Consider the following 20,314-nt stretch of genomic DNA (forward strand, 5'->3'; position numbering starts at 1 on the left):
AGGGACCTGGGGTCTGTCCTAGGACCTGAAGAGAATGGAGGCCCAGGAAGCAGAGGGGCGGGGCCATGATCATGGTGCGAGTCAGACCTGGAGCCAAACCCTGGAGACTGAGAGGGACCACGTAGGAGAGGCCAGGATGTCACTGCTGAACCCCATGTGCCTGAGGGTTAGGATGGAGTAGTCTCAAAGGCCAGCCTCCCATGGAGGCCACAGAGGGAGTAGCATTAAGTCTCCTGGGCTCCAGCATGAGGCTCAGGTCCTGGGGGAGGTCTCTTCTGGGGGCCTGCGGCCTCATCTCTCCAGGAGGAGCTTCCTGGTCTTCCTCCCTGTGGTCCTTGTGGGGACCCGCACTGGCTGTGCCCAGCCTCTGCCAGAATCACCACCAAGATCAGCAAGACCACGCCAGCCACGCCGAGACGCACACAGTTCCCCAGCATGTAATTCTGGGAGGCGGGGCCTGGAAGCAGAGGACAAGGGGGTCACTGACAGGTGCACAAGACCCAGCCAAGCCCAGGACCTGCTACAGAAGCTGCTTCTCTATTGGAGGGGACGTGCCCCTCCCAGCACCCCAATCCCACCCCAGGCACTCTCCCAAGTGACTCATCTGTCTGGGAGCCTGCTTCTGTGGGTGTGGGGGTGACTTCAGGGGATTCTCCTGGGAATGAGAAGGGACTGGGGGATGTGTCCTGCAGAGACCTTCCTTTAACTAGGAACCCCCAGCCCCTGTCCTCGCCCACCTGGAGACCCATGGGTGTATCCCCAGGTAGAGGAGCCCAGGTAGAGGACCCCAGCTGCAAGGTGCAGACATATGCAGGGATCTAGGGTGGGTCTCCCCTCTCGGCTCTCAAACACCCAGGTGAGCAGGCCTGTGGCAGTTGAGGTGCAACATTTCACTGCCACTGAGTGTCCGCCCACCAGGAGAGAAGCAGGCCCCTTCCCCACTGCCACCACGCTGCCCACTCCCCAGCGGACCCAGAGGAGGGGATGCCCCAGGCTGAGGTCTCATTCCCAAGCCCAGGAGAGGGCTCCAGGTTGGGAGCTGAGATCTCCAGGGGCTTCTGTGTGGGGCAGGGAGGCACTGAGCCCAGGCTCCTCCTCGGCCTGTCCCCCTCAGCCTGGCCCTGCAGCTCCCCCGGCGTCCACCCCTGGCCTCTGTCCCTGCACCTGTCAGCACAGGGGATGCCCCCTAGACTCCCCAGAAAGGGGACAGGGAGATGGGAGGACACCGGGATGCAGTTCTCTGCTCCTGCTTGTCTGGGGTGCTGGACACCCCTCAGAATGTTCAACATCTTCGCTACGTGAGCACAAAGCAGCTGGTCCCCGGCCCAGAGACAAGTAGGGTGAGGGGTAGCCGGGGCACCTGCCCACAGGGTCAGCAGGTCCTGGAGGCTGACCCCACCTGTCAGGGCCACTGAGCGCCCACACTTCCCAGGGCACGGAGGGGTCACAGGGTCAGAATGACCTGGACATGCGCACTGGCCCATGGGAGTCTGAGTCACTGCAGCAGAAAGAGCAAAGGGAGAGAAAATACTTGGTTTGAAAGAAGAACCCCCCACCCGGCTTGCCACCCTCCCTTGAACTGTGACTCTGGGACGTCTCAGGAGCTGACCACATGAGGATGGACATCGCCACCCTAAAGGTCCCCCAAAGCACCATCCAGAGGGGACACACTACCTGGGGCCCCCACAGAGTCTGCCCAAGTGGACAAAAAATGGTTAAACCATCTTGAGTGCAAGGATTAATGTTCCCTTGGAGGGGTTCTGTCCTTGGAAGTCCCCTCCCCAGCCAGCCCTGCAGGCACAGCTCCCAGCCCATCCCATGCCGGGTCAGTGTCCAGGCCACTGTGGTGCCCGGACGGGATAGGGCTCCAGGGCCCTGAGCCTGGTGTGGACACCAAGGGATGTGTGGGCTGAGGGGCAGGGTTGCCCCAGGGCTGAGGGCCAGCAGGAGGGCAGGGAACCTGGGACAGGGGATGCAGTGGGGACAGAGGACACAGCTGGGGCAAACCTGAGGGTGGAGTGGAGACGTCCTCACATGTCACCTCCAGCTCCAGCACATCACTGTTATTAGACCAGCTGGTGCCTGTAAAATAGCGGCAGACATAACGCCTGGTCGTGACTTCAGTCCCTGCCGGGATGTGGAATCTGGCCTTTGTCCCCTGTGAGCCATGTCGAAGAATATTTTCCTGAACCCAATAAGCAAATGAATTCTGGTCCTCCAGGCGGAACGTCTCAGCCCCAGCTGGGACCCCGCACACGATGGTCGCATTCTGTCCCGGGCGGATGACAGGGCCCGTCTCGGCCCAGATGAAGGGTCTGGGCAGGGTCCCTGGAGGGAAGGAGAACAGAGCTCAGGGTCCATGGAGGAGAAGTCGCCACACCTGACACCCCCAGTTCCCAGTGCTTCTCTATGTGTTTTTAGGAAACTCGCAGAGTTGAGCAACCACCCACCACCCAGTTAGGACACGCCTACCGTTCTTCCCCCAAACAGCACCCTCTCGCCCACTGTAGGGGACAGTGAACTCTCATCACCGCACTGACTCCCCACCTGAGACAGGACCCCGAGGCTTGGTGACATGTCAGGCTTTTCTCAGGATGACAAAGAGCAGGCTGGGCCCCAGGCATGTCTCCCTGCCATGGCCACTTACTAGGGGACAGAGACACTGGGAGGGAGGCAGAGGATGAGGATGATGGGTCACTCGTGGGGACAGGGAAGCAGGTGTCTGAGACGTGGGAATGACCTGGGCAGGGTCTGAGGGCAGCTGGGTGACACAGTGGGGGCCCATGGGGGCTGCAGAGCTCCACGGGAAGTCCAGTGGGGGAGGTGGAGCTCCAGCCCCGATCTGGTCACAAGGGCCCAGTGTGGGAGGGTCCCCGCCTCCAGGGCACGTCCTCTGAGCAGCACTCCTCTCTGTTCCCTCTGCATGTTCCCCCTTCCCTGCTGCCCGTTCTCTTTTCCTTGTTATTGGGGCTCCTGGAAAGCCCACGTGTGTCATTAGGCTGGGGCAGGGAGAAGAGAGGGCTTGTAGCTCTGACACAGGAAGGTGACACCCACGTCATGCCGTCCCCAACTGGGGCAACCGCTGCCCAAGGGTCGACCCTCGTTCCCTCGCTCATTCTTTCAACCACATCCTGGCTCCTCTCATCCACTGACAGGTGCGCTCCATGTGCCGCTGGTCCCACAAACATGAGACACACACACAAGGACCCGGCCTCTTTGTCTGAGGGGTACAGGGAGCACAGAGGCCGATGACGGGAATGTGCAAACCCACAGCCCCACGCAGGGATACGCGCCCTGGGTCAGTGTGGGAGTCTCAGCTGCCCAGGGACAGCCGGCCTCGTCGGGGAGTCAGAGGGGAGAGACACCAGCGGAGACCAGGCAAATGGACAGATAGGAACCAGCCAAGCCCAGCGAGAGGAGACGTCAGCCTGGGAGGGATCAGGTGCAGCGGGACAGTGGTGTTTGTGGAAGTGACAGCGGGGCTGGGGCTCTACAGATCGGGGAGCAGACAGCGCGAGAACAGACAGACCCAGACACAGAGAGGGGCCCGGGTCTCATTCTCGCTGACCATGAGCCCTCAGAGGACTCTAAGGAAATTACTATTTCTTCTGAAAATGGAACAGATCATGAAAATTGGGACAACTGTAATATAACAAAAAGAAAAAGTTAACGCATAGATTATAAAACGTAGACTCACCGTCCTGCGTGCGAACGGTCTGGCACAGGCAGAGCACTGGAAGAGAAGCCGTCGTGAGAAAAATGCCCAGCACCCGGCTCCTCACGGGGCTGCATTGGGGGCCTTGATGGAGGCAGGGGCTCAGCCCCCGAGAATTCCCAGCGCCCTCCTCAGCATCACCTCTGAGCACAGCCCCTCTTTTTGCTCTGAGTTTCAATAAACCCCAGTCCCCTCTCCCAAAGAGCTGCTCAGTCTGATCCTGTCCCCATACCCAGGTACCTGCTTCTAGGACTCAAGCTTCCAGTGGGGGTTGAGGTGAGGGGTCAGACCCCCAGGAGGAACCAGGGGTCTCTGGGGCTGGAGTCAGGACCAGCTTCTCCCGACCTGTCCCGGGAGGCCGTCCGCCCATTCCAGGACTCACCGAGGCCCAGGAGGGCGGTGGGACAGGGGCCCATGGCCAGCCCTGCAGCCCGAGCACGTCCTGGAGCCAGAGGGTGAAGGGCAGAGTCTGCAGCTGGCGCAGGGACAGGAAGTGTTGGTCGGAGACCATCTGGGGGTTGCTACATCAATGTCCTTGGGCAAAGGGGAGGGGCTTTCTCCGGTTCTTCCCACGTTTCCTGCTAATGAGGCAGGAGAGGGCCTGGGCTTCCAAAGCCATTACCTCCCCGCCCGCTTGGAGTCTGAACTCAGCTCCAGCCGCCCCCTCCCCACCCCCTGCTGAGCGTGCGCCTCACTTGAGTCTGCGGGACCAGGCAGAGCAGGTATTAGTGCAACCAACTGGCATAAATGTAACCTCCGACCCCACCAATGAGCCGTCTCTTTTTTGGGCACCGCGTTCCACTGCGTCACCCTGACATGTCCTCAAACATACAGTGGGAAGCCTACAGTCACCCCCTAAGCCTTTAATGTCATGCTCTATGTGAGACCCCAGCAGGGCATTCAGGACATTAAATAAATGCTGTTCAACAAGCTCTCTTCCCATCTTCCCCTTTGGGGGTCTGGAAATGGGATGGAGGGGACCCCATAAATGATACAAAATTCTAAAGCAGCCGTTCTCAACCTGTGGGTCGCAACCCTTTTGTGGACTGAAAGACCTTTCACGGGGTCGCCTAAGACCATCAAAAAACACATACATAATCACATATTGTTTTTGTGATTAATCACTATGCTTTAGTTATGTTCAATCTGTAAAAATGAAAATACATCCTGCATATCAGATATTTACATTACGATTCATAACAGTAGCCAAATTACAGTTGTGAAGTAGCAATGAAAATAATTTTATGGTTAGGGGTCACCAAACATGAGGAGCTGTATTAAAGGGTCGCGGCATCAGGAAGGTTGAGAACCACTGGTTTAAAGGGATTGAATGTTCAGGAGAGGGCGTGGGAGCTGTTCCTGGGGTGGGGCCGCCTGGGACACCCACCGGGTGCTGGGACAAAGGGCAGGACCGGGGGTGGGAATGTCGTGTGTGCACCTCGCAGCTACTGCGGCAATTATGTTGCAGGTAAATGCAACAAACAAGCTCATTGTACACCTTAAACTTACACTATGTTTCATTTCAACTTATTTCAATGTTTAAAATGATTAATCGGCATCAGAATTAATTGGGATGTTGCAAAAGTGCTCCAGCAAGGGCCGTGGGGCTGCCCAGTCCTCCTCCTGGGACTGTGTGGGGTCATGACCCTGAGGACCATGCCTGCCATGGGGTCTCCGGGACAGAACCTGATCCTAGGATGCCCAGGGGTCATGCTTTGTGGTGTTTCCAGGAGATCAAGATGCAAAGCCCGTCCCAGGTCATCCAAATCAGTCCGCTTCCCCGCACTCCACTCCTCCTGCTCCGGAAACCTTGGGTTCCTGCCCAGCAAGCAGCCTCGGGCGGGGGTGCACTCATCCGCCTGTGACCAGGTCCTCGGGCCTGGATGGAACCTGGAAGGAAGACCTCATGATGGGTGAGCCGCCTTTCTCTGAAGTCCAGCCTCCCAGAGTGCGGCGTGGTCTTGGCTGTAAGCCTTGGCGGCCTGGCCCGGACGTGGGCGGTGGATGAACTCAGCTTCCCTCGGGCCCCACCTGCAGCCCTGGCCTGGGGAAGGCCGCGTCCTCAGGGCAGGCTTTCCCACCATCGCCCCCCACCCCGCCTTCCTTCTCGGGGGTCGCTGAGACCACCGGAGACAAACGTGGGGGGTAAACAGGCTTCGGCTGCACCCCAGACCAGCGTGTACACGGGATGTGGTGTGTCGGGCCCCACACCACAGTGCGCACAGCAGCTATACATACACACGAGCGGTTTTCCTTCCGCCCGTAGGTCTCGGACCCTCCCCGGGCTGCGGCTGAGAGAGGCGCCCAGCCCCCCGACGGTTTTCTGCAGGACCCACGGCTGCGGCAGGCTGCCCTCACTGCTCATGTCTCATGAGTGCCTGATGGGGGTGCATCTCTGCCTACCAAAGGCTCAACTCAGGTCAAAGCTTAATTGTTTTCAACTTTCTTTAACTGCAAGGTCTGCTTAGAGCACCCAATACTGCTTTACCAATGAAACAGGCAAGTGTGTTATTCTTGTAAGACAAAAACAAATGCAACACACACGTTCAAGTGATGATTCCATCTAGAATTTTGAGTCAGCACACGTATAAAGCCATTGATTTTCCTGCGTGGAGGCCAATGGGTTACTGAATGTGCCTTGAATTCCATTTAACAGCAACGTATGAGACACGTAAAATCTATTTCTTGAGGGTTTCATCTAAAATCCTCTTATTCCTCGGCCAGATAAGACTCTCTCTCTCCCTACCCCCCATCTCTCTCTCTGTCTGTCTCCCTCATCCTCTATCTTGCTTTCTGTCATAAACTGATATATCTTTGTTCTACCTATAACTCTTTATCATTAATCTATATCAAGCTGTCTATTAAACTTCATTTTCATGGTCTCTCATCTGTCTATCACTGATCAATGTTATATTAATGTCTAGATATCGATGTAGCATTTAAGAATCATCTATGTATCATCCATATCTACCTACCTACATATGTTTGTCTGTCTTCCTGTGTGTCTGTCTATCCATCTGTCCATCCATTGACCCATGCATCCATTATCTATCTGTCTCTAATTTTTATCCATTCTCTTCATCTCCCTCCTTCTCTCTCTCTCTCTCTCTCTCTCTCTCTCTCTCTCTCTCTCTCTCTCTCTCTCTCCCCTTCCCTCTCACTGCTCACTCTCCCTCCTCTCCCTCCCTCACCCTTGTTTTGCTGTAAGAGAGCCCATTAGCCCCTGGCCTTTGGATCAATGGCATTTTCACTGGCTTCAATGCTACCCTCAGTGGTGAGCTGGGGCCAGGCAGCTCACACTGGCTCCTGACGCCTGGTTGTGGATGTCTCTGTCAATTCCGCATTCAGAGATACCACTTTGGTTGCTTGAAATCAGCCTTGGTCAGCACTCACGCCACAGAAACCAGCAAATGCTACAAATCATGTGTTTGTTTGTTTTTCTCTGAAAGCTGATTGTTCCACATTTACCCCCATGCAGCTGGTCCATGTCTAAAGGCCAATGTAGAGAAAATTAAACAAACAAACCAAAACCATAAAGAAAACCCCTGTGAAATCAACACCCTGCAAGAAAGCCAGGAAATTGGTCAAAATAGAGTCTGTGTCAGTTGTACGCCAACCTGCCCCCGGACGTCCCCACACCAACAAAACCACACCCAAAATCTTGTGCCAACGTTTCCCTCGCTCTTTTGTAAAAAGTGTTACCACATATATATCTGTGTGCATGTAGTTTTCACTTTAACTCATCACACTTTAAACTTTATGACAGACTATAATTTTCCAAGTGATTTTTGAAATCTGAAATATAATATGCACCAATTATATTGGGTGACATTGGTTAATAAAAGTATATAGGTTTCAGAGCCCTTCTGGGAGGGAGGCGGCCCGGCCCCGACGGCCTCCATCGCCCGAAGCCCTGCGGTTGGCGGCGAGTGGATGGAGCACCTGGCGCGGGCGGGGCGGGGTGTGTGCGGGAGTGTCCGTCACGGTGCCAGGGACCCCTCCGCGCACGCGCGCCAGCACCGGTCACAGGCGGGCGGCTGAGCTCCGGGGTTGGCCCCGCACAGGGAGCGCGTCCCGTGTTCCTTCACGGGGAGCAGCACCCCCGCCCCTGCCGGAGACCTGTCCTCCCTGTCCCCTGAGAAAGTGGGAAGCGTCACCTGCCAGAGTGTCCTTCCCTCAACGCCTGGGGCGCCCGCGATGCAGCTCCCTGCCCTGGTTTCTACACTGCGCTGCCTGCGCTTCCCTTTGTGACATTTACTGCAACTTCAGGTTACATGTATGTGCGATATGTGTATAATACATGTAATATATAGGAGGTATTAATGTATTTATAATCAACTACATGAGTATAATATAATCATAGTAAATGTAAATATATATAATTATGTGATTTAACTTATATATGTATGATTTAAATTATATGAATATTTTTGAAAGATACCTTAAAAGAACTTATATGTGACTCCGGCCAAGATGGAGGTGTAGACAGACACACTGCGTCTCCCTCCACAACTAAGAAGGAACACAACTACCTCAAAACTAGAAACAACCATAAGTTCCAGGAAATCAAACCGCATGGAAGTCCAGCAAACAAAGATATAAAGAAGAAATACTCATCCAGACAGGTAGGAGGGGTGGAGCGGGGCAGAGAGGACACGGTGTGGTGTTGGCAACAGCCGTAACAGCGGCAGGCAGGCAGAAAGGGCAGTCATACATTTTAAAAAGTCAGGAGGGACACCTGGGGAGCATTCCCAGCTCCTCACCAGACCGCGCAGCCCATGGTCCCAGCACCGGGAAAATAAAGCCTAATTTCTTCTGACTGTGCAAACCAGTGGGGGTTGGGACAGAGGCAGAAACTGCTGGTATCTCAGCAGAGTCTGCTTGTTTAAAGGGCCTAGAACATTCGCAGACCCACCCACTCTGGGAACGATGGCCGGGGCAACAGCTAGAGGGACGCCAGTCTGGTGTGGAAGTGGGAAAAGTGCCTGGAAAAGGGGCGAGTGCTGTGCAAGCAGCATTGTTCCCTCTCAGACCCCTCCCCTGCACACAGCGCCACAACGTGGTGAAACCGGATGCCCCGTTGCTGATGAATACCTAAGTCTCTGCACCTTCCAATGTAGAAGGAGCGACGGCTCTCCCTGGGACATGAAAACAAACGAAAACAGGAGACTTCTGGCCAAGATGGAGGCCTAGACTGATACACTCCGTCTCCCTCCAAAACTAAGAAGCAATACAACTACCACAAAACCAGAAATAACCAGAAGTTTCAGAAAATACATGCAAGTCCAACGTATGAAGTTATAAAGAAGTGGTGCTCATCTGGACAGGTAGGAGGGGTGAAGCCGGGGAGGAGAGGTCAAGCTGTGCTGTCCGCGGCAGCAGCAGCGATGAAGGCAGGACAGCGGTAAGCACAGACACCCGCATTTAACGGGAGGACAGAAGCGCCTGGGGAGCACCCCCAGCTGCAGACCACACCCATCAGCTTGCGATTCCAAAGCAGACCTTCATTGCATTGGACTGTGAGGCCCGGGGGATGGGGGATGGAGGAGGAGGCTCCCGTCTCTCAGCAGAGAGTGAACGGCAGAAATGCATCTTGGACCCCCACCCCTGCAGAAAACGTCATAGCGTGGTGAGATGGGACGCCTAGTTGTGAAGAGTGCATGAGGCTCCGCCCCCTATAGCGTAGGAGGTGTGACAGCCCTGCCCAGGAAGCAAAAGTAAACACAAAATGGTCAGGATGGCACAGATCATGATAGAGACCCCGGTGACACAGCTGACCACACAGCAAATATCTAATCTAATGGCTCAGCAGATAGAAAATCTGTCTGAGGCTCAGTTCAGAGCTTTGGTTATAAAAATGCTTACAGACCTGACAGCAGATTTTAAACAAGATGGGGAAGGAATGAAGGCTAGTCCTGCTGAAATGAACAAAAACATATACGAAACTAGTGGTGAGGAAAAGAAAACCAGGGATCAAATCAACAAATCGGAACATAGGGAAGGAGCAAACAGTCAACCAGTGCAGAAAGAGGAAACGAAAAGTAAGGAAAATGAGAAGAGGCTCAGAAACTTATCAAACAGGCGTGAGAGGATAGGGAGGTAGAAAATTTGAAGTGTTGGTATGATTGTGAATTTGGGCTAATATATAAGGTTGAATAGGAGTTTTTGGTCGACTCTTACCGTGTATGAAGGCCAGGTCTAGGGTGTGGTTGTAGAGGAGGGACAGGGAGGATGCGCCTAAGGAGCGAGGCTGAATGTGGGTGTCCTTGACACATCTGAAGCGGAGGCAGAGAGCGGCAGGACCTATAACATGAGTGACGGTGGCTGTAGTGGGGAGTGGAGGCTAGAGGGGCGATGCTGATGGAGGTTGGGAGGAACTTGGGGGAGGGGAGGCAGGGATGGGCCTCTGGGATTGGCTGGAGAAGGTGGCAGCATTAATGGGAGGGGCAGCCGCGGCCGCAGGGAGGGTGACTTCGCTGCCTTTGGGATAGGGAGTCCCGGGCCGTGGGTGGGCCCGAGGAGCCGGGCGGGATGGAGCGGGAAAGGTGGGAGTGCCTAGCGCTCCCGCAGGGCTGGGAGAGGGAAGAAGTGCTCAGAAGGTGGGGGCTGTCCGCCGGCTATAGGGATGTCTTTTATTATAAGTGAATGAACGTGTGGGCCGGGCGGGGCCCTAACGAGCGCGCTCCCGCGGCCTCCGTGGCAGACCGGGCACTCCGACCGGGGCGAGGCCCGGGCCCCGCGTGTGCGTTCTGCATGCGCGTGTACCAGCGCACGGAGGGGCGTGGGCGGGAGCTGTGAGGAGTTAGGTGATAGAGGTTTTGAAGGCGGCAGGGGGAGGTTTTCTCCACGGGTGGGGGCCCGGACACCCGGGGGGCCGGCGGCAACTCTGGACGGGAGTCGGGTCCTTCCTGTGGATCGTCCTAGCTGCGGCAGGAGCCAGCGCGCTCGCGGGGGGCGGGGGGAGGCGAAGCCCCGCGCCTTAGTTCTCCCTCCGCGCGCGGCGGCCGTGCTGGCAGGGGAGACAGGAACAGGGGCGGGGGAAGGCGAGCCCGAAGGGGCTCTCATTTCTGGTGCCAAGCGCCTGGCAGCCCGGTCTCAGGTCGGGCGGCGCGGGAGCGAAAGTGTTTAAATGTAAGAAGCTTTTAGACCAGTGGAAAAATATTTAGCAGTAAAGGGCCAATGTAATTAGAGGGGCTTGAGTCAGAGTTAACAATAATACTAGGATTAGAAAAGAGTCATTCCGGGGCTCAGCACCAACGCCTCTGAGAACAAGACATATGAACTCCGAGGAGAGGACGTTCGTTACCAAACCCTAGGAAATGGGAAAATTCAGCTAGGCAGCCCCCTTGGTCCTTGGCTGCGCCCAGAGCTGCCGGTTTGTGAATAAATGTTTTGGTTTTTGCTAAAAATCTGTGTTTTGATGTTTTATGGTAATTAATTTTTTTTGTGTGTGTGTATGTGTGTAAGGAAGAAGGAGGGGCTAAAGGGGGTGCAGAAGGTCAAGAGGAAGTTGGGTTTTTGGATAAGGAGAGTTTGGTGGACAGTGAGCTGTTTGTAGAGAGAGTGGTCTGAAGAGTTCAGAAAGCCTGAGCATAGGGAGAGTTTTTGACCGCCTGTCCAACTGCCAGAGAAGGTTATGGAGGTCTGTGAAAACTCCGAAGTGCCGTTCTTTTATTTTTGGCTACTGACTTTGGTTATTTAGGGGATATTGGGGTTACACGACAGTGCCTTGACCTCTCCATTTAGTTGGAGATATCTGAGATTATAGGCTAACCACCCAAGAGGGGTATTTTTGGGTGGGAGGGACTGGCCAAGTCCCATGGCGACGGTTATGGTTATTGTGGGTCCGAGAAAGAAGGGGAGGGGGAGGGCGAGTTCAAGTCAACGTTTCTGGTTCTGCACTATGTCAAGACAAGCGTCCCTCTTTCGACCAGAGTGTGGAGGGCCAAAGGCCGAGAAGAGGGGCGCTGATTTATCCCAGGCGCCCCTGAGATTATCAGGCTCCGGAGAGAGTAGTCCGGACTGACCCCGAGGAGTTAGACTCTGAGAGTGGTTCCGACTGAGCGCTCAGATTTAGGGCCGGACTGCCCGGAATGGACTCTGATTAGACCAGGAAACAGAACCACGGAGAAAAGGGAGGCAGAGAACTCATGCATAAATCCAAGGGCCAGTGTTGACTGGGAGTAGATGGCAGTTGGGGGAGGGGTCGGAGGAAAAAGGAGGCAGAAAGGGTCAGCTAGCCAGAGGGGTAGCTCGAGCCGCTAACTTATGGAGGTCTGAGCGACTCCAGGTCCAAGGATTGGGGTCAGCTCAGGCCTCAGTCCGACTCGGGAGTCCTGATTGAGCCGGTGTGCCAATCCCGGGTTCCGGCACCATCATGTAAGAACGGTGTTGCTCAGAGAACCATGAGGATGCAGCAAGCAGAGAAAAAGAGTTTTTTGAGGGAACTAGCAAGCGGGGAGGAAGCCATGACATGAATAGCCCGACTCCGGGGTCCTAGGGAGGAGGGGGTTACTTTATAGGGGGAAGAAAAAAGAAACTATTGAATTCAGTCGTTATCTCGCAGCTGTGAGTCTAGGGCTCATCAAGGCCAACGGAGCTTGGGCTCATGTACCCCACGATCAGGGGAAAGTCCCAGGCAGCTGCAGGAGGGCGGGGAGAGGGGGGGATGGCATGGGAACCAAGGCTGTCAGTTTCCATGCCTAGTTTTTCAAAAAATGAAACAAACAAACAATCAAACAAAAAACCAGAAAAGACAGAGAGTCCTGTGGAGGGTTTGAACCAAGATTCAATATGCTAATGTTTCACAGAATTAAAATAGCAATTGCACTTTAAAAAGAGCTGGCTGATGCAGGGGACCGCTCCTTGTGGCTTTGGGAATTGTAGCCTAAACCACGAGCCAGCCCCCTCCCCGCTCCCCCCACCCCCGGGAAGGCCTCTAAGTCTCAGCGGAAACCGAAAGACTGTGCAGCAGACAGGACCGAAGGCCACTCAGAGGATTCACATGGGAATTAGATTTTAAAATGCTTATTATGCCTTAGAGCTTGCTCTGCTTTTCTTATCTCTTAGTCAACTATAAACAGTCTGTAGATAAAAATCTATGAAGCTTTGCACCTGATGTTAGCATGGCCTCAGGATATTAGCACACCCCAACACACACTGGTCACTGTGCCCTCTATACTGATATCTGTAATCAGTAACTCTCAACTGTAACCCAAATTCTGAAAGCTTATTGATGACTCATAAGTCTTGACTGTGTATCTCCCAAATCCCCTCCTCAATGAAAGGCACAGGAGATGGAAGCTCTGTGCTCTTCTCCCCTAGAGAGATTAGCCACCTCCCATTCCCCCAGACAAAACACAGTGTCCTGGATAAGTTTGTTCCGCCGCGGTCCTGAAACCTCTGTGGACAGGGAGTTTACAACCGAGCCGGGGCATGGGAGGCAGATCAGCCTCAGGCTAAGTTTTGGTTGAACTTTTAAAAATATTCTTTCAATATAGAATAACATTTTTAATACCAGGCCTGTAACAGGCATGCACGATTCTTATTTTTTTATTAAAAGTAATTCAAAATTAATCCAAATGAGATGCTGGCAGCCCTTATTGGTTCTCAAGGTGAAGTCTCATTGTAACATGATAGGGAAGCTGGGTTTGACCCCATTAACTGGGTCTGGTGAAACCACTGGATGACGTTCACTGGGTCTCTGGAAACTGCTGGAAGACTGTAGCTGGGTCTCTGGAAACTGCTGGACAACTGTAGCTGGGTCTCTAGAAACAGCCAGGTGCTTCTAGCTGGGTCTCTGGAAACAGGTGTTACTCAGCTGCTCCACGGAGCTGGTTGGCTGTAGGAGTGGCACCTGCTTAATCAACCTCCTACAAGTTAACTCAGTGTCCACAGACTCCAGGTCTTGCCTCCAGGAGAAATGTGTACATGACTTCCAAAAAGGATTGGATCCATTGGGAAGCCCACCAAGTGGCCACTACCAGCCTTTGCAAGAGCAATTCCTGGTGTCACTAGGTGCAGAGGCCAGGTGGTCCTGAGGTCAGCGTCTCTTGAGGGCTGCGTACATGCTGGACTCAGCTCTGGGCTTCATGGATGGTGGGGACACGGCTTGACCTGCTCCCCGTATGAGGGTCCGCTGGTCCAGCTTAGCATACGTCACCTCCTGGGGGTCTCCTGCAGCAGGGCTCTGAAGGAGTGACCCAGGGTAAGTGAGTGTGGCCGAGGCTGAGGGGAGGGGGCTGTGGGAAGGAAAGACTGGGCGGTCAGCTTCCATGGGACCCCCGTGACCCCACCTCCTGAATCTCTATTGTGGAGTCCCCTTCCACACAGAATCAGAGTTGGTCATTGCGGAAGTGAGTGCGTGTCACCTCCATGGAGAGGCCACAGAAGACTTGGTGGCTTCTGCCCTTCCCTCTCTGCCATCCCACCCTCTGTGGGAGGCCGGCTGCCATGGAGAAGCCCCCGTGTGGAGGAACTGAGGCCTCCTGCCCATGGCCCTGCGGGGGTGCTGCCCAGACACTGGGCCGTGCAGCCCCAGACAAGCCTTCAGGTGAACGCAGCCCCCGCCATCGGGACCCCCGCCTCAGGAGGGGCCGTGAGCCAGCCCCACCCAGCAGACTGGATCCACCTCCCAATTCCTCACCCAAGACATGGGATAATTGTGGGAAGCTGTTCAGGTTGGGGTGCTCTGGTACCCAGACACCGATGGCTAATCCAAGGACTTACTGGGCGGTGCGTGCCCCGGTTTTCCCCAGGCAGTGTGCACACCGCGGCCGCATCTGGAGGGGAGAGAGCAGTGGTCAGTTCCTTGGGGCGGACCCCTAAAGGCAAATGTGCCTGAGCTCTCACAGGTGCAGAGTTCATGCCCACCCCTTCTAGGACATCCTGTCATATTCCCAAAGGCCCTCCCACCCCCATTGCTTCTGGAATGGTGCCGAATGCCCTCTTCCCTCCTCCCACGCGGTCCCCTCCCCTTGTCCCCTTACCTGCTGTGCTCTCTGTGACAGTCGGGCTGAGCCTGCGGAGAAAGAACAAGTGAGCCCGGGGGGCACCTGGAGGCAGAGAACTGGGAGGGGGTCCACGGTATTTCCAGGGGGCGTCCTCACCTCTGCTGGGGCCTCGGCTTTTTGTCCTGGCTGCCGGGGGGCCCTGAGGACAGTCAGCGTGTGAGTTAGGAGGGAGGCTGTCTTCCCAGCACCCCAAATGCCTTCCCACATCACCCCACCCTGACCCTGAGACTTACTGCGTTTTTTCTGATGTTGACGACGGACGAAGAGGAAGACCAGGAGGAGGAGACAAAGCAGGAAGGCCACAGACACCCCGATAATAATATAAATATACTTTGTCATCAGGCCTGGGGAGCCGGGAAGATGGAAGCAACGTATTGACAGCATGCAACTATTGAGCACCTACTGCATGCCATGTATATGCCGGGTGCTAGTCATGTTCCTATATATATTTATAGATTATATATATATAAATCCTCTCACACGCTTAGCAGTCCTGCCAACTCGGGAACCATCACCCCTGTTTTACAAAACCAGGGCCCTCAGCGCTGACGTCCTCTGTCCACAGGACGCTGACAAACCTGGAATGCGACGAACAACAACGCCCATTCTCTTCCCCTCCCCCAGGAGGCAGCTCCGGGACCACGGTCCTCTGTCCCCATCACTCACCGCCATGGTTACTGCCCCGCGATTCCGTCCCCGTGTCTCCTAGGAGAGAGGATTCAGGAGGACACGCATCAAAGGCCCGAGCTGGACAGAGCAGGCTCTGCGTCTCTGTGCCCCCCACCCCGGTGGGTCTCCCTCCCTGCGGGGCCCTCAGCGGCTCCCCCAGAGCGGCCCTGCCCGTGGGGCTCTCCGTGAGGATGAACGTACCCACGTCTGTTCTGTCCCCACGGGTAACCCCGCGGTCCCGCACCCACTGATATTTAAGGGCATGCGCGGGTGTCTGTCACGGTGCCAGGGACGCCCCTGCCCACGCGCGCCAGCACCGGTCACAGGTGGGCGGCTGAGCTCCGGGGTCGGCCCCGCACAGGGAGCGCGTCCCGGGTTCCTTCTCGGGGAGCAGCGCCCCTTCCCCTGCCGGTGACCTGTCCTCACTGTCCCCTGAGAAAGTGGGAAGCGTCACCTGCCAGAGTGACCTTCCCTCAATACCTGGGGCGTCCGAGACGCAGCTCCCCGCCCTCGTTTCTACACTGCGCTGCCTGTGCTTCCCTTTGTGACATTTACTGCAACTTCAGGTTACATGTGTGTGCAATATGTGTATAACACATATAATATGTAGAAGGTATTGATATATTTATAATCAATTATATAGTATATCTTTATAGTAAATATCAATATTTGTAATTATGTGATTTAATTTATTTATGTAAATTATATAAATATTTTAAGAAAACTTAAAAGAACTTATATGGCATGTTATAGATAATATGAATTATACCAATTATACATTTTATTATATCATATATGGTAATATGTTAAAATTTTCATATATTAGTTTTAGAAATACATGAAATGATGGATAACATCATGTATCGTAATGTAGTCTACATTCATTTTTGGTGATATCTTAATGTATTTTATTAATTATATTACTTAGATCTTTAATATATAACCTAAATATATACACTAAAAATTGAAATTAGAGATCTGAAACTTCACACTGTAAATTATATATTTATATTTGCAAGTATAGACATATTAATATTTGCCTTTTCTTTTTCTTTTCCTTTTTTGGTCTTTCTAGTTAATTCTCCCCATTATGGTTGGGAGGACAAGGACCATTTCTCCGAATTCCCCGTGCAGACGAGGTGACAAAAAAATATTTGCTCAGTGGTAGGAAGAGCTTGTCCCGCTGTTGCTGTCCCGCGGATCAGATTTAAACGCGGTGCCCTGTGACCCTTCAACAGCTCTGTGCTCAGGGTTCCCCCACAGGGGTCTCTCTGCATCCATGTCACTTAGTCGCTGTTTGGGTACAACCATCAATAGACCCCTTTTCTCCTAGTGTCCCAGTTTGAAGAAGCTGAGCTATTAGTCCCGCTGTGTATCTTGCAGGGAGGAGGACTCTGACCACAAGGGGCGCTGCAGAGCTGCGAACAAACCCTGAGGTCTGCGCTCTGGCCGCCCTGGGCTGGTTTGGCCTCTCCATCACCTGTGTCTTTGGGCAAAAAACGGGAGCTTTGTTTCTGCAGATTTAAAAATGCGGGGGGGCTCTCAGATGTCAGGCAAGCACCCTCTCATGGGCGGTTGGTGGCAGGAAATACTTTCACAGGGCATGGCACCGAATTGGTCAATCGTGCGGGTGATGCCACTACAGTCAGGAGCATTAGTGACGCCCTGGGGTGCCAGCCCCTTGCTGTGGTCTTACAGTTTCTAAGCCAAGCTCAGGGCAGAGGCCCGGGCTGTGGAGCCTGATCCCCATAAGGCGCCTCCCAAACCCCTCCAGGCTGAAACCTCTATTCACAAGCTGAGGAGGGGGGCTCTGTGTGTGTGAGGGCGGTGGAGCTGATGGCTCTGGGGGTTCCTCTGAACAGGGCAGGAGAAGGGCTGACGCTATGGGGGGGCAACTGGGGTCCGTCCCACTAGGCCTGGCCCCTCTCCACCCCGAGTGCCCACCCACACGACACATCTGCATCACTCAGTCTTAGATCCCATCCTGAGAAATGAGGGGGGCAGCACCCTACTCCAACCTGCTATGTGGGGGAGGGGTCCCACCACCAAGCTGCACTTGACCTCACAGAGGCAGCAGGGAGCTGCTCCTAAGGCCGAAGTGTCCCATGGGACCCTGAGTCCAGGACGTCTCAGGGAGCGAATAACCAGGTCATCCCCAAAATCCCTGGAGCACATGACCTGCCCAGTGCCGTTCTAGGGACCACAGAGTGAATGGGCTGCCTGGGGCTCCAGAGTCCCCCCATGGGAAGGGCAGTTTAACACCGTCCTGAGGAAAGGATCTGTGTTCCCTTGGAGGGGGTCTGTCCCCAGTTGACCTCAGCGCATCCCCTCCCCAAGCGGCCCAGCAGGGACAGCTCTGTGCACACACACAGCGCTGGGTCAGTGTCTCTGCCATGCAGGTGTCCAAATGGGACCAACACTCCAGGGCCCTGATCTGGGTGTGTAGTGTGAGGGACATGTGGTAGAAGGGCTGGGGAGCCCCAGGGCTGGTGGTCCAGGAGGGCAAGGAGCCTGGGATAGGGGATGTAGTGGGGACAGGGGACACAGCTGGGGCAAACCTGAGGGTGGAGTGGAGACGTCCTTACCTGTCACCTCCAGCTCCAGCACATCACTGAGCTCAGACCAGGGCCCTTTACGATAGCGGCAGCCATAACGCCTGGTCGTGACTTCAGTCCCTGCGGGGATGTGGAATCTGGCCTTTGTCCCCCGTAAGCCATGTCGAAGGATGTTTTTCTGATCCCAAGAAGCAAATGAACTCCGGTCCTCCAGGCGGAACTTCTCAGCCCCACCTGAGACCCCGCACACGATGGTCACATTCTGTCCCGGGCGGATCACAGGGCCCGTCTCGGTCCAGATGAAGGGTCTGGGCAGGATGCCTGGAGGGAAGCAGAGCAGAGCTCAGGGTCTATGAGGAGGGAGTCACCACACCTCACAGCCCCCCATTCTCAGTGCTCCCTTCCGTGTTTTTAGCAAACTCGCAGAGTTGTACAAAGACCCCACCACCCGGTATAGAATATTCCCACTATCGTTCCGAAATACCACCCCCCACCCACTGCAGGGGACTGTGAACTCTCATCACTGCATTGACTTTCCCCTTGAGACAGGATCCTGAGGCTTGGTGAAAAGTTGGGCTTTTCTCAGGGTGACAAAGCGCAGGCTGGGCCCCAGGCATGTCTCCCTGCCATGGCCATTTTCTAAGGGAAAGAGACACTGGGACAAAAGCAGAGGATGAGGACGATGGGTCATTTGTGGGGACAGGGAAGCAGGTGTCTGAGACGTGGGAATGACCTGGGCAGGGTCTGAGGGCAGCTGGGTGACACTGTGGGGGCCCACGAGGGCTGCAGAGCTCCACTGGAGTCCAGTGGGGGAGGTGGAGCTCCAGCCCCGATCTGGTCACAAGACCCCAGTGAGGGATAGTTCCCGCCTCCATGGCACGTCCTCTGAGCAGCACTCCTCTCTGGTTCCCTCTGCATGTTCCTCCTTTCCCGCTCCCTGTTCTCTTTTTCTTACTATTGGGGCTCCTGGAAAGCCGATGTGTGTCACTAAGTTGGGGCACAGGGAAGGGACACAGGAAGGTGGCACCCACATCACATAGTCCCCGATTGGGGCAAGCACTGGCCGAGGCTTCCCCCTCATCCCCTCACTCATTCTTTCGACCACATCACGGCTCCTCTCATCCACTGACAGGTGCGCTCCATGTTCCGCTGGTCCCAAAACATGAGACACACACAGAAGGACCCGGCCTCCTTCTCTGAAGGGGTAGAGGGAGCACAGAGGCCGGTGACAGGATGGTGCAAACCCACAGCCCCACGCGGGGATACGCGCCCTGGGTCAGTGTGGGAGCTCAGCCACCCAGGGACAGCCGACCTCGTTTGGGAGTCAGAGGGGAGAGGCACTAGCGAAGACCAGACAGATGGACAGCTAGGTAGCAGCCAAGCCCAGTGAGAGGAGATGTCAGCCTGGGAGGGGTCGGGTGCACTGGGACAGTGGCATTTGCGGAAGTGACAGTGGGACCTGGGCCCTGCAAATTGGGGAGCAGACAGCGTGAGAACAGACAGACCCAGACACAGAGAGGGGCCTGGGTCTCATTCTCACTGAACATGAGCCCTCAGAGGACTCTAAGGAAATTACTATTTCTACTGAAAATAGAACATATCATGAAAATTGGGACAACTGTAATATAGCAAAAAGAAAGTTAAAGCATAAATTAAAAAGCATAGACTCACTCTTCTGCATGTGGACGGTCTGGCCCAGGCAGAGCACTGGAAGAAAAGCCATCGTGAGAAAAACGCCCAGCGCCCGGCTCCTCACGGGGCTGCATCGGGGGCCTTGATGGAGGCAGGGGCTCAGTCCCCGAGAATTCCCAGCCCCCTCCTCAGCATCACCTCTGAGCACAGCCCCTCTTCTTATCTGAGTTTCAGTAAAACCCCAGTCCCCTCTCCCAAAGAGCTACTCAGTCTGGTCCTGTCCCCATACCCAGGTTCCCGCTTCTAGGACTCAACCTCCCAAGTCACACTTGGGTAGGGGCAGCGCTGAGGGGTCAGACCCCCAGGAGGGACCACGGGTCTCCGGGGCTGGGGTCAGGACCAGCTTCTCCCCGCCCTGTCCCCGGAGGCCCTCCGCCCATTCCAGGACTCACCGAGGCCCAGGAGGGCGGTGGGACAGGGGCCCATGGCCAGCCCTGCAGCCCGCGTGCCGTCCTGGAGCCAGAGGGTGAAGGGCAGAGCCTGCAGCTGGCGCAGGGACAGGAAGTGCTGGTCGGGGCGTCTGGTGGCTGCTAAGTCAGCGTCCTCGTGCAAAGGGGAGGGGCTTTCTCCGGTTCTTTCCACGTTTCCTGCTAATGAGGCAGCGGAGGGCCTGGGCTTCCAAAGCCATTACCTCCCCGCACGCTCAGAGTCTGAGCTCAGCTCCAGCCGCC

The 20,314-nt window shown here is 55.1% G+C and overlaps 2 protein-coding genes across 2 annotated transcripts in view; both read right to left on the reverse strand.

Annotated features, from left to right (window-relative positions):
• Positions 1-224: 224 nt before the first annotated feature.
• Positions 225-20,314, reverse strand: part of LOC149995427 (leukocyte-associated immunoglobulin-like receptor 2) — a 35,443-nt gene continuing 15,353 nt past the window's right edge. The window contains exons 4-5 of the mRNA XM_090259221.1: positions 1,361-1,498; positions 225-457 (exon numbers count right to left, since the gene is read on the reverse strand). Of these exons, the coding sequence (XP_090115347.1) occupies positions 225-457; positions 1,361-1,498 (371 nt within the window). The remainder of the gene's footprint in view (positions 458-1,360; positions 1,499-20,314) is intronic.
• Positions 13,252-20,261, reverse strand: LOC149995428 (leukocyte-associated immunoglobulin-like receptor 1). The gene is given in 12 exon segments (XM_090260878.1): positions 13,252-13,904; positions 14,444-14,496; positions 14,704-14,735; positions 14,824-14,849; positions 14,851-15,071; positions 15,394-15,643; positions 15,698-15,828; positions 17,189-17,248; positions 17,955-18,272; positions 19,082-19,147; positions 19,623-19,658; positions 20,036-20,261. Coding segments are annotated over 12 exon segments (1,374 nt in total). The 5' UTR covers positions 20,070-20,261; the 3' UTR covers positions 13,252-13,757.

This window comes from Furipterus horrens, unplaced genomic scaffold (genome assembly GCF_987537825.1).
Source record: "Furipterus horrens unplaced genomic scaffold, mFurHor1.1.pri manual_scaffold_13, whole genome shotgun sequence".
NCBI lineage: Eukaryota > Metazoa > Chordata > Mammalia > Chiroptera > Furipteridae > Furipterus > Furipterus horrens.